Genomic DNA, 13,478 nt, shown 5'->3' with positions numbered 1-13,478 from the left:
TAAAACTGTCATGTTCTTAACTTTTCCTGTACATCAGAATCACATGGAGACCTTTAACAGATACCAGGCCAATTAAACCAGAATCTATAAAGTTGGGACTCAGGAATCAGAATTTTAAAAAATTCTCAAGTAATTCCAGTGAGCAGCCTTGGCTGAGAACCACTGGTCAAAGTATCTTGTTTTGTCCATTCAGTGGGATCTGCAGACAACATGTCCTAAGTATGTCTTTCCATTAAAGAAAAAAAAAAAAAGCTGACATGTAACTTGTGAGGTTAATGTAAACCATACTGGTATGACAGAAAAGCAAAATGTATGTAAATTTTGTACTCTACTCCATATTATAATCCTTTCTCTCTCGTTCCCTTTCATCCTTCAACATTTAATAGGAACTTACCATGTACCAGACACAGTGACAGATCTGGAATACAGAGGAAAACAAGAAATACACAGTTGTTATAGTCCACAAAAAATATAAAATTAACCTAGGAATTACAGCAAAATCTAATGCACCTATGATAAGGCAGCATGGAGCACTATGTGCACAGAGCATGGACTCCTAACGTCCTAGAGCAAAGGAAGTTTAAGCTAAAACCAGAAGAATGCATGAGTTAACGTCGTAGATGATGGAGGAAGGTCCAGATGGCAGAAGCTTTGAGTTCAATGTTACAGAAGTGAGGGAACTAAAAGAACATAGTAGGGGAGGGGAGAATACTAGAGAAATGAGGCTGGACCTCGCCAACATGGTAAAACCCCATCTCTACTAAAAATATAAAAATTAGCTGGGCGTGGTGACGGGTGCCTGTAATCCCAGCTACTCAGGAGACTGAGACAGGAGAATCGCTTGAACCCAAGAGGCAGAGGTTGCAGTGAGCCGAGATCATGATCGTGCCATTGCACTCCAGCCTGGGGGACAAAGCAAGACTCCATCTCAAAAAAAAAAAAAAAAAAAAAAAAAGAAAGAAGAAGAAGAGGAAGAAATGAGGCTGGAGATAAAGACAGGAGTCAGATTATAAAAGACTTTGTAAGTCACATTAGAAGTTTGGATCTTATCAAAAAGGCAATGTAAATCAACTGAAGAGTTTTCAGCATTCAAAAAATGTGATTTCTGTTTGGAAGACAATTCTGACTCGGGGCAAAGAATGGGAATGCATTGTGGGGTATGGGGGGTTTGACAAGAGAAAATCAGGGAGACCAGTTAACTGCAGGCAGATACACCAACTCTGGCAAGAGATAATGGTGGACCAATGAGCATGGGGGCAATGGATAGAAGTGAACTAATTCAAGACATATTTAGGAAGGTAGAATTGATAGGAGTTGGTAACTGACCAGCTGTGGTTAAGAAGCCAGAGAGAAACCAAGAGTGACACACGTCTCTGGTTTGAGTGGGTGTTTGAATGGTGATGCCATTTCATGAATTAAAAACACTGGAAGAAGAGCAAGTTTGTAAGAGGGATGAATTTTGTTTATTTTGAGTATGAAGTACCTGTTAGACATTTAAGTGTAGACATATGGTAGGTACATATGTCTCAAACTCAGGAGAGCAATATGGGCTAAACATCTATAGTTGATAGTTATCAGCAAACTGATGGTAATTAAAGCCTAGGGAATAAGCCAAATTACCTAGTATAAATGTGTGGAGAAAAATGGCTTCGGATAAAGCTCTGGGGAACACTTGTAACTAAGAGGAGCAGAAAAGAGTCCTGCAAAAAGAGTAATAATGCAGTGCTAGAGATGTAGGATGCAAAACAGAAGAGTGACAAAAAAGAAAAGAAGGAAACAAAGGATGGAGATGGGTATATTAAAATTAGGATTGAAAAGTATGCATTGGATTTAGCAACAAGGAAAGACCTGGAAATGTTATCAAGATTGGTTTGGGAAGGCAGGTGAATTTTTTTCAAGGAGTTACTGAAATGGAGAAGAGAGAGGGTGTATGGTAACTGAACAGGGAGGTGGGTCAAGAGATTGAGCTGAAATAGACTTGAAAATGCTTACTTTTTAACATAAGAAATCAGGAAGATGAATAAGTAAAAGTCACAAAAGTGTCAGAAAAGAACAGGATCTAGATATGTGAGGAATGCCTCTTCTACTGGAATGGGAAGAGGAAGAGGACTATTAGCGCAGGGAACAGGGAGAATTGTGTATTTGGTGGTCAGAAGGGAGACAATTCCTGTCTGGTCACCTCTCTTTGTTCTGTAAAAAAGGGAGGAGTCATCTACCAAGAATGAGGGGGGGTGCTGGATGGATTGGAGGTTTAAGGGGAGTGGAAAAGTTTTGGAATAGCTGTTGAAAATGGGAGACAGCTGACTAGGAAAATAGTAAGACAGTCAGTGAGTGTTAAGGGTTTAATTGAGACTGATGACAATGAATGTATAAACTTTATCAAGTTTATCATCTGTGTGGTTTTGCTTAACCTGTGGAGCTCAGTAGCCCATGCACAGAGTATATTGTATGTACTATCCATTCATCACTCTTATTTACTCAATCACTTGTTCATTAATTTAACTACTTTGTGCCAGGTACTATTCTAGGCACTGTTTCATTAGATGATTATTTAATGTTTTATCTTCTTTTTCTTTGACAAAGGGTCTCATTCTGTCATCCAGGCTGGAATGCAGTGGCACAATCACTGCTCACTGCAGTCTCAGCCTCCCAAGCAGCTGGTACTACCGGCACATGCCACGACACCTGGCTAATTTTTGATTTTTTGTAGAGATGGGGTCTCACTGTTGCCCAGGCTGGTCTCCAACTCCTGGCCTCAAGCAATCCTCCTGCCTTGGCCTCCCAAAGCACTGGGATTACAGGCATGAGCCCTCATGCCCAGCTTTTTTAAAAAATCATATTTCTACGAGCAGACCATAATATATATAATTAATATAATATATTAATACTGAAAGAATTACAGTGAAACCACCAGATCATTGAATTTTAAAGAGATAAGAATTTATAGGTATGATAGAGAAAGTACAGAAAGCAAATAATAGGGCATTAGAGGAAAAATGCTCATTAAGGTTGTATATTTTGAATCTCATCTCCCTAATCACACTGAGATCTTAACTATGAGTTTGTTGCAGCCAATGTATATATTTATCCTAAAAAAAAGCCTAACTTTTAGATACATGACAATTTGTGGAGCTGTTTTACAAAAATTCCATTTTGTGTAATAAAGTATGCAATTTTGCAAAATTAATGTAATTGTATTGTTACACTCTATAGCATTTTAGGGTTAGACCCTAAGACTGTAACCTAAGCAGAGAATGAATTTGAAAATGCATTAGGTACTCTGCAGAATCAAGGGACAGACCTAAGACCTGGTCCATAAAGGACAGGAGCAAGAGTAGATTCATGAGGCTATGTATCAGGCCATCAAACATCTGGCCAGGTCACTAAAATGAATTTGTGTCAACCATTCCTTTCAGTGTGAGAGTTTCAGAGTTCTAGGAGAGACTTATAGCCTCAATGTGGATAGCAGAGAGCGTGGTCCCATGTCTGACAGTCCCATCAAACTACAGCCAATTGGGAAGAGCATATTCCACACATATAAATTGGGGTGTAATCAAAACAGCAAAATGACCAGTAAAAAAAGCACCTTCTTGATGTACCTAGTGAAAACTAATGTCTCCTCTCTTATAAATGCAGAGCTCCTTATTTGTTGTAGCTCTTCATCTGCCTAACACACTCTAACTGAACTGTTGATGTTTATGTATCTTTCCATTTCCTCCAGCAGCTTGTGAGCTTTGGAAGGCAGTGGCTGAAGCAGCTTTATAATCTGGGGAGCAGTGTCCTGAAGATCTCCCAATGTGGCTATTTCAAAATTCATTTAGAATATTCTGAGGTGTGAACTTATGGAAAAGCAAATGCCCTTTTCTCTATTCCACTATAGACAAAGAAATTTTTAATGGTTTTACTTTTCTAATTTGAAAAACACAAGATGATTACAGGAAGACATAAATCCTCAGTTACTTTCCTATCTTTTCTAAATCTACCAAATGCCCACAACATCACTCATTTTAGTAGAAAATCTATTAATTTAAAATTTAAAAGGATATACAGTTGTCCTTTGGTATCCACAGGGCATTGGTCCAAAGACTCCTGAGGATACAAAAATCTGTGGATGTTCAAGTCCCTTACATAAAATGGTGTAGTACAGAAAGTCCCAAACTTTTGATTGTTCAACTTGCGATTTTTTGACTTTAGGATGGTAATATATGCATTCAATATGCTCTTTATGATGGGACCACATCTGGATAAACCCATTGTAAATAGAAAGTATCGAAAGGTAAACCCGTCATAAGGCAAGGAGCATTGTGTTTGCATATAACCTATGCACATCCTTCTCTATACTTGAAGTTATCTCTAGACTACTTGTAATACCTAATGTAAATGACATGTAAATAGTTGTTATACTATATTTTAAATTTTTTTGTATTATTTTTGTTATATTATTTTTATATTTTTGAATACCTGTGATCTGTGGTTGATCGAATACATAGATGTGGAACCTAAGATGTGGAGACTGACTGTAATACTGGTCTAATTTTCTTTAGAGCTGATTTTAGCTAAGTCTCCTTGATAGTTCATCTAACTTCCTAGCTGGTATAACTTTTGAATAAGGCTAAAAATAAAACACAATCCTCTGGAAAATAACTCTTCTAATAACTGGCTAAGAAGAAATTGCTCTTCCAACTTGTATCTGGGAAGTTTTTTTGTTTTTTTTGTTTTTTGTTTTTTTTTGAGATGGAGTTTCGCTTTTGTTGCCCAGGCTGGAGTACAATGGCGCGATCTCAGTTTACTACAATCTCCGCCTCCTGGGTTCAAGCAATTCTCCTGCCTCAGCATCCTAAGTGGCTGGGATTACAGGTGCCTGCCACCATGCCCGGCTAATTTTTTGTATATTTAGTAGGGACAGGGTTTCACTACTTGGCCAGGCTGGTCTCGAACTCCTGGCCTCAAGTGATCCACCTACCTTGGCCTCCCAAAGTGCTGGGATTAGAAGTGTGAGCCACCATGCTGGAAAAGATAATTCTAAAAAACCATAATTATAGAGAATATATTACTAAATCAGAAGTTCTTTTATGAACATAAAATAAACTGCAACAGATTATAATCCACAGTAAGATCAAGACTAAGGCTTGTTAAAATACTGTGAAAAGGAGTACCCATAGAATGGAATATTATTCAGTCATAAAGGGCTCAGTATTTCAGTATCATGAAATACTGATACATGCTAGAACATGGATGAACCTTGAAAACATTATGCTAAGTGAAAGATGCCAGACACAAAAGGCCATATATTATATAAATCCACTTATATGAAATATCCAGGATAGGCAAATCCACAGAAAGTAGGTTAGTGGTTGCTAGAAGAGGGGAAAATGAAGAGTGACTGCTAATAATTACAGGTTTCTTTTGGGTATGATGAAAATGTTCTGTAATCAGATAGTGGTAATGGTTGCATAATTTTGTGAACATCCTAAAGCCACTGAATTGTACATTTTGAAAGGGTAAATTTTATGTGAATTTTAACTCAATAAAAAATAATTTTTAAAAAGAAGGGGAGGAGGCTTAATGAGAGGTTTGGCATGAAAATAAATTGTTTTAAGGACCTAAGAAAGGCATGGAATTTAGTCTTTATCCCTTGGCAAAAACAAAGAGTAGATGAAACAAGCATAGAAAAGAATACCCAATAATTATATTCTTGAAAACCTAAACATAAAAAAAAAAAAAGGTTTTAATTACATTGCTCATACCAGGAGATAAATTTTGGTCTTTTTGAAAAGTACATGGGGACTTGCTCATTTTTCCCCCCAGATACTAAAAAAAAAAAAAAAAAAAAATGTCTGCAGCTTTTCTTAAGCTCTTATTTTAGTCTATGAATTGTGCCAAGTCTCAGCTGCAAATCAAACCATTTTATTATGGTGCAGCACTTAAACTCACTTGAGCTTTGTAAGAATTTTTTATTTGGAATGAAAGAATACGGTTTTCAGACCATGTCAGGAAATCATATCCTAACCATCTATACTTGCTCCAATGAAACTCAGATTTCCCTGGATTTTCTTTTCCTCATTCTCTGAATTTTAATCTGTGTGTTTAGTCTTTGAGTTAACTGAGAAGCCTTTTCATTCTGTGAACTAAGCACATTCCTTCAAAACCACAGGAATCCACTTCTCATTGGACTTATGACAATCACAACATTGGCACGCAGGTAAAAAAGAACTTGATTTGCTTTTCCCATCACACCTCTGGTTACCTCAGGGGACCCCACTTCAATGGAAAAAGAGTAAGGATAATTTCTGTCAAAGTATTCCTGAGCATTCTATAATGATTTAACCTTTCCTCTGCACACTTCCACAGCTGTAGCCATTGAATCATGTTAGATTTCTGCCTTCCAGAAGAAGGTAGAGTTTCAAGGAAAAGCAATTCTAGCAGACACCAGACCAGAGGAACTTCCCTTCTTCAGAATAACTCCCTCAGGAGATTCCTTTCTACAGCCTAATGAGCTTATGGATTAAACTATTTTAGAGGACGTAATGGCCTAAGAGCATTCTAAATTCTGAGACTACAACTTTATCCTTTGTTCAACACACAATATGGGTCACTCTAAGCACTTAGCATTTAACAAAACTGAATCTGTACCATGTAAAAAAGCCAGAAAAGGTTTCAAAATGTGCTTTGTTATCAATATAATACCATGCATAAGTGGGTAGTTTATAGCTCAGTGTAACAGAGTAAAAAAAATTTCAAAAGTCAAAGGGCCTCATATGGATGGTGAGATAAGGCATAAATTTTTTTTGTGTTATTTCCCTTTTTGGCTGCTGGGCAGACTCTTCTGCAACAGAGGATATGATAACTGCAAGAGAATAAAGTGAAAAGTGTAGTCTTTGCAACCAAAAAATGTCAACTTAGGCTCAAGCACAATAAAAAAGCACAGTCTCTCACTCTGGTGGTCATATAATCAGTAATATTTCTAATAATAAACATAATTTACACTATAATTATAAAAAGGAGTTCATCTTATTAAAAAGTTGCTTGGATTTAGAATGGCAACAACTCAAGTAAAAGCCAAGTTTTAGAGTACATTAACGTAGGTATTTGTATTATTGATACTGCCTTTTAACCTATTAAGGATATAAAATTACTTTTTCTATATTTCCCCATTATGGTATGTCAAAACTTACGGACTCATGGCTGTTGTGCATACTTAAGGTATAGTTGGAGTTCCTGGGTAGAGAGGAGCTGTAAAAATCTAGAACAAAGAGCCATTACTACTCAGTGATCAAATCATTAAATACACATTTTAGTGCCATATAGTATTTTTTCTCTTATAGAATTTTTTGAAAGATGGAAAATAAGGGGCTTATTCTGCCTTTATAATTCAAACATTACTTTCAAAATTTATAAAGCTTACTGAACTAACTACATTAATGGTGGAGTTAAGTTCATTTGTTTTGTTCTAAGAAAAGTATTGAAGTTTGAATATAACAGTCATGATGGTTTTAAAAGTGAACACATTTAAGTTAGAGGCAATGTAGTATCATAACATTTCTACCAAAATATTTTCTACTGTTGGTGGAAGAAAGATGTGAGAGTAATCTATGATTATGGAAACTCTGGAAGAGACTTAATCAAATTCATATAAGTACAGAGAAGACTGAGTAAATTATAGCAGGAGGACTTTAATATGGCAGCTGACAGAACTTCCTGACCATAAGGGATGTGAAAATCTACAAAGAAATACTGTTTTCATTTGAGATGAAAAACAACACAAACAATTCTCCATTTAGAAGTAATATTACCTAGAAAAGGAGAAACGGCTTAACGTCTTAAGATTCCCATGTTTCTTTCACTAACATGGAGAAAAAAAAAGACAGAAAAAGGAAACTCTAGAGCACTCTATATATAAAACCCTCAGCCTGTTTACCTGAGTCCTTCAGGGACTGAGTAGTTTTGAACAGCTGAGTTTTCTGGTAAACTATGTGTTTATCATTGTAAGAATTAAGTTTGGGTAAAAATATCTACTAAAAATATATTTAAATTCCCTGATTTTTCTTTCTTTTAATATTTTCTTCCTAAATATTATGAAAGTCATCAAACTTACTATAGAAATTAAAAAAGAAAAGAAATAGCCATAATTCCGCCACCCAGAAACAGCCAGTTAGCATTTTTTCTCAGTTTATTTAACAGAGTATACAGGACATAATTCAAGACTATAAAATAATGAGATTCTCAGTCTACAAAACTATTTCAATAATGGTAAACATTTATTGAGTTCTTTGTAAAGCCTGGTGCTATGTTAAACATTCTATATACACGGTCTCATATAGTCCTTACGAGCCAATGTGGTAGGTAATCCTATATCCCTATTTCAGAGATGAACAACAACAAAAAGGCTTTGAGAATTTGTCAAGAACCCATAATAAGCCACAGAAACTAAATTCAAATCCTTTTGTCCAACTCTGAAGACTTATCTCTTAACCTCTTCATAAGATTAAAACGCTAAAAGGACACATACTGTTATGAATTTTAAGGGCTCCTACACATGCATCCTTTAAACACACCCTTCATGGTTTTTCAAACCATGTCAGATTCTCATTTTTCAATTCTCAAGACACAGCATCTTCTTATAGCATCTTCACCACCTTTCCCATTTACTATCTTAAATGTGACCAATCTCTAACAAAACAAGCTTTTTGACATTTTGTGAAACATTTAAGGAGACTTCCAAGGAATGTAACATATGTAGACTTTGTGACACATATATTGGCATGTGCTCACAGCTCTGTTCTGAGATGAGATGTTATTATTGTGGCTTTGAGACATGAAGGATATGACATTTAAATCTAAACATGAACCAGCCAATCGTGAAAAGTCAGCATACTCATAATCCAAAAAGCTTCAATAGAAATTTAGATAGTAATAGAGGGCGCATTACTCAGAGTCAAGAAACCTGGGTCATATTGGAGGGTAGAACAGTGACTACCTCTACAGAAAATTATGTTCATATACAAGCTACAACAAATATCAAATGTTATATAAAACAAACAACGCAGGGGAGTCCACAAGGATATGGAATGCTTGAGCAAAAAAAAAGGAAGAGGCTCATTCAATGGCTTATACTAAAAGATAAGCCCCATTTTCTAAAAGAAGGTAGGCAAACTGCTCCCAACTCACCCTGGTCTCAAAAGGTGAAGAAGGTAGAACACCGCAGAAGGAATAATGGAGTACAGTGAAAGGAGGCCAAGGGAGGTTGATAAAAATTAAGGATCAGCACATGTTTTCTTGTTTTAATTGGGGTAAGAACAGTGGACAAAGAGTTGGAGATAGGTTGTTCTGAGGAGACAAAGGGCTGTTTCAGTCTTGGCTGGGGTCAGCCATGTTTATCTTCCATCGAATGTGGACAAATAAAAAGCCTCACAGAAGTATTTTTTATCACATAAGCTTTGCAGGCATGTTGCTTTTAAACCCAATGACATATGCTACTATTTCATGTAACAGATCAAGTTTCCTTTTGTTTGTGAGGTTGTATATAAGAAAGTTTCATTAATCAAGTTGCCAATATAATTAAAAATTATTTGTGATTATAGTTTGCTGACATCTAATAATATAGTTATTTTACAACAGCAGAACATATATCTACAGGAAAAGGGTGGCCCGGATGCCTGCAGGGACCAATGGGTAGCCATTTCAAGTATGCTTTTCTTCCACTGGCCTATTCCCCGCTAGGCTCTCTCTTCTCTAACGAGATTGCAACATGGTATCACTCTGACATGAAAATCCCTAATTCTTAGGAGGCAAAGTAAAAAGTCTAGAGTGCAGTTTAGAGTCTGATTGCTTCTACAGCCCTTTCTAGATTATTCCATGAAGACTCTCAGGATAAGGTCTTGGATACATAGTTAAGACTGAACCCTCATTTCCACCCTTCCATACAATTCTTCTCCCTAAGTTGGCCTCTGTGTCTCTGCACTCTCTCAGGCTGACCTGACAAATCAGCACCTGAGTTTTTCAGGCCAAAAGCTTTTGGTTCCCTACTAAAAAATAAAACAAAACATAAATCAAGTTTGTATGGGAGAAGGGATAGTTGCCTATAATGTAATAAACATGGTCTTCCTTCCCTCATCATAGTTTATTCAAATTATTAAAAGTGACTATAATTTGTATCCAGGACAATCAAGAATTGATTATATTTCTCTGCTTCCACTATTTGTAAATGTAAATGACAGAGTGTCTCCTAGATGCTTTGGGTATGGTGGAAAAATTAGTCCTTGATAAAACACAATAGATGACCACACAAATTTGAGTACTATTTAAGCCAATTAATTAACCACGATCACTCAAACTTAGGCAATATAATAAATACTTATCTTCACATACAAAGAAAAATGAATAAACTGCCTATAACAATATGGCATTAAAAATCATACTGATGTTCAATATTCTGTGGCTACTAACATTGTGGGCTGTTTTTAAAAGTCAAAAATACTGAACTGTTTAGAAAATTCTGCATAGTAATAGTATTACATTGTGAATTTTATTTTCAAATTTGATCAATAAAGAGGAAAATAATAAAGTTAAGCAGTCAAAAGAAGTAGCAAAAACAAGATAGTCATGCATATATACAGAACATATAGATTCATTTCTAGTTGATTCAATCCTATTTACATATTTAAAATACAAAATAATGGCCGTCTGGCTAGTTCCACTGGTAGAGCATGAGACTCTTAAAATACAAAATACATCTTAATGTGTCAAGATAACCAGTTAGCACCAGGAAAGGAACTTTACTTTAGCTTCTGATTATTTTTTACTTTTATTTTTACTTTATTATTATTATTTTTGAGATGGAGTCTCGCTCTGTCACCCAGGTTGGAGTGCAGTGGCACAATCTTGGCTTACTGCAACCTCCACCTCCCAGGTTCAAGTGATCCTCCTGCCTCAGCCTCCCGAGTAGCTGGGACTCTGACAGGCGCGTGCCACCACACCTGGCTAATTTTTTGTATTTTTAGTAGAGACAGGGTTTCACCATGTTAGCCAGGAAGGTCTCTATCTCCTGACCTCATGATTCGCCCACCTCAGCCTCCCAAAGTGCTGGGATTAATGGCATGAGCCACTGCACCCAGCTTAGCTTCTAATTATGACCTCAGTATCTTGGAATAGATACTGAGGAATACTATGTATTTATCATCATGAATTAATAAAAAATTAATTTTGAAAAGTAATTGCTGTATATCATCAATTCAAAAGTGATTCAAATGAATTAAAACCTTAAAACTGGTAACTACTTGATGTTGCGAACAACTCTCCTACAGTGGTTTGTCTTCATCTCTTCCAGTGCTTGTTCCAGTTGTTGAACCAAATGGAGCAGGGTGGCTGGGTCTGTCTGTAGAACTCTGGTGTTGTGATCTCCATTTTGATTAAGGTGTAGCTTTATAGTCACTGCTGGTTTAATCTGTTGCCTGAGACTTCTACTTGCAAGCTTGATTTTAAATGAAATAAGAGCACAGTAACTATTTAATAACCATGCTGAATACATATTTATAATTATCTTAAACCATACACAAAAATTAAGTTTCAGATGAATTACAGATTTCAACATGAAAAGTAAACTTTAAAACCTTTGAAAAGAAAATAATGAGAATATATACACAATTTTATGGTATAGAAGATTTCTTAAGCATGATATAAAAGGCTCAAACCATAAAGACAAAACTGGTAAATTTAACTATAATTTTCTTCAAAGGATACCTAAAGATGGTAAAAAAAAAACAAGTCATAAACCAAGAGAAGATATTTTGCAACACACATATAACCAAAAAAAGATAGTATCCAGAATGTGTGATGAACTCCTCTCATTTAATAAGAAAAAACCCTCAAAATCCAAGATAAAAATAAACAGAAGATCTAAATAAGCATTTTACAGAAGACAAACAAATAAACATAGAAAAATGTGTTCAACTTCATTAAACATCAGGATAATAGCCAGTAAAACCACATTGAAATACCATTTTACAAATATCAGACTAGCAAAAATTAAAAACCTGTCCATACCAGGCATTGCAAGTGACAGTAATGGGAACTCTCATCCACTGCTGGTAAGGGATGAGAAAATTACTTTGGAAAACAATGTGCATTACCAGCAACTCTACCCCTAGGCATATACCTTAACCTCTTACACATATACATTTATTCATGATAGTATGTTTCCAAGAACCAAAAACTAGAAATACCTCAAATATTAATTAACAACAGAACGGATAAACCAAGAACAATCACAGAATGAATTGCTTACTAAATGGTGAGGAAAGAAATGAACTACAGCAACATGGGTTATCATAGAAGAAACAAAAATGTTGAAAAAGCAAGTCACAGAATACATGCAAGTTTAAAAAATACACAGTTTTGTGACAAAATTTATGTTTTTAAAAAAACTATAAAGAAAAGATTAGGGGCAGGGCGTGGTGGCTCACTCCTGTAATCTCAGCACTTTGGCAGGCTGAGGTGGGTGGATCACAAGGTCAGGAGTTTGAGACCAGCCCGGCCAACAGAGTGCAACCCTGTCTCTACTAAAAATACAAAAATTAGCCAGGCATGGTGGCGTGCGCCTGTAGCCTCAGCTACTTGGGAGGCTGAGGCTGGAGAATCGCTTGAACCCGGGAGGCAGAGACCTGTCTAGCCTGGGCAAGAGAGCGAGACTCCGTCTCAAGTGACAGATTGGATTAAGAAAATGTGGCACATATACACCATGGAATACTATGCAGCCATAAAAAAGGATGAGTTTGCGTCCTTTGTAGGGACATGGATGCAGCTGGAAACCATCATTCTTAGCAAACTATCACAAGAACAGAAAACCAAACACCGCATGTTCTCACTCATAGGTGGGAACTGAACAATGAGATCACTTGGACTCAGGAAGGGGAACATCACACACCGGGGCCTATCATGGGGAGGGGGGAGGGGGGAGGGATTGCATTGGGAGTTATACCTGATGCAAATGACGAGTTGATGGGTGCAGCAGACCAACATGGCACAAGTATACATATGTAACAAACCTGCACGTTATGCACATGTACCCTACAACTTAAAGTATAATAATAATAAATAAATTTAAAAAAAAAAAAAAAAAGAAAGAAAGAAAAGAAAAGATTGACAGAAAATTCAGGATAATGATTTCCTCCAGGTGGCTGGGAAATGGTTACAATTGGGGGAAGGTACAGGTTCTTCAAAAGTACTGGTTTTATTTGTTAAGTTTGTTGGTGGGTGTACTGGTATTTGTTTTATCATTATTCTTTAAACTGGATATCTATAACCTTTCATTTGTATAACACATTCCAAATTTAAAAAATAAGTACTACTGACATTTTTTTTTTTTTTTTTTTTTTTTTTTTGGGGGGTTTCCCTTTTTCCCCCCGGGTGGGGTGCTTGGGCGGGGTTTCCGCCCCCTCCAACCCCCCCCCCCCGGGGTGACGCCCGTTCCTCGCTTGCCC

At 36.4% G+C, this 13,478-nt stretch overlaps 1 protein-coding gene across 2 annotated transcripts in view; it reads right to left on the bottom strand.

Moving 5' to 3' along the window:
- Window positions 1-8,235: 8,235 nt before the first annotated feature.
- Window positions 8,236-13,478, bottom strand: part of COMMD2 (COMM domain containing 2) — a 15,229-nt gene continuing 9,986 nt past the window's right edge. Inside the window, exon 5 of one of the 2 annotated variants that reach the window (XM_025377403.1) lies at window positions 8,236-11,470. In XM_025377403.1, the coding sequence (XP_025233188.1) occupies window positions 11,273-11,470 (198 nt within the window). In that variant the 3' untranslated portion in view covers window positions 8,236-11,272. The remainder of the gene's footprint in view (window positions 11,471-13,478) is intronic. The other variant, XM_025377402.1, reaches the window with a different exon arrangement.

The sequence above is a fragment of the Theropithecus gelada genome, chromosome 2 (genome assembly GCF_003255815.1).
Source record: "Theropithecus gelada isolate Dixy chromosome 2, Tgel_1.0, whole genome shotgun sequence".
Taxonomy (NCBI): domain Eukaryota; kingdom Metazoa; phylum Chordata; class Mammalia; order Primates; family Cercopithecidae; genus Theropithecus; species Theropithecus gelada.
This window is presented reverse-complemented; position numbering and strand designations above follow the sequence as displayed.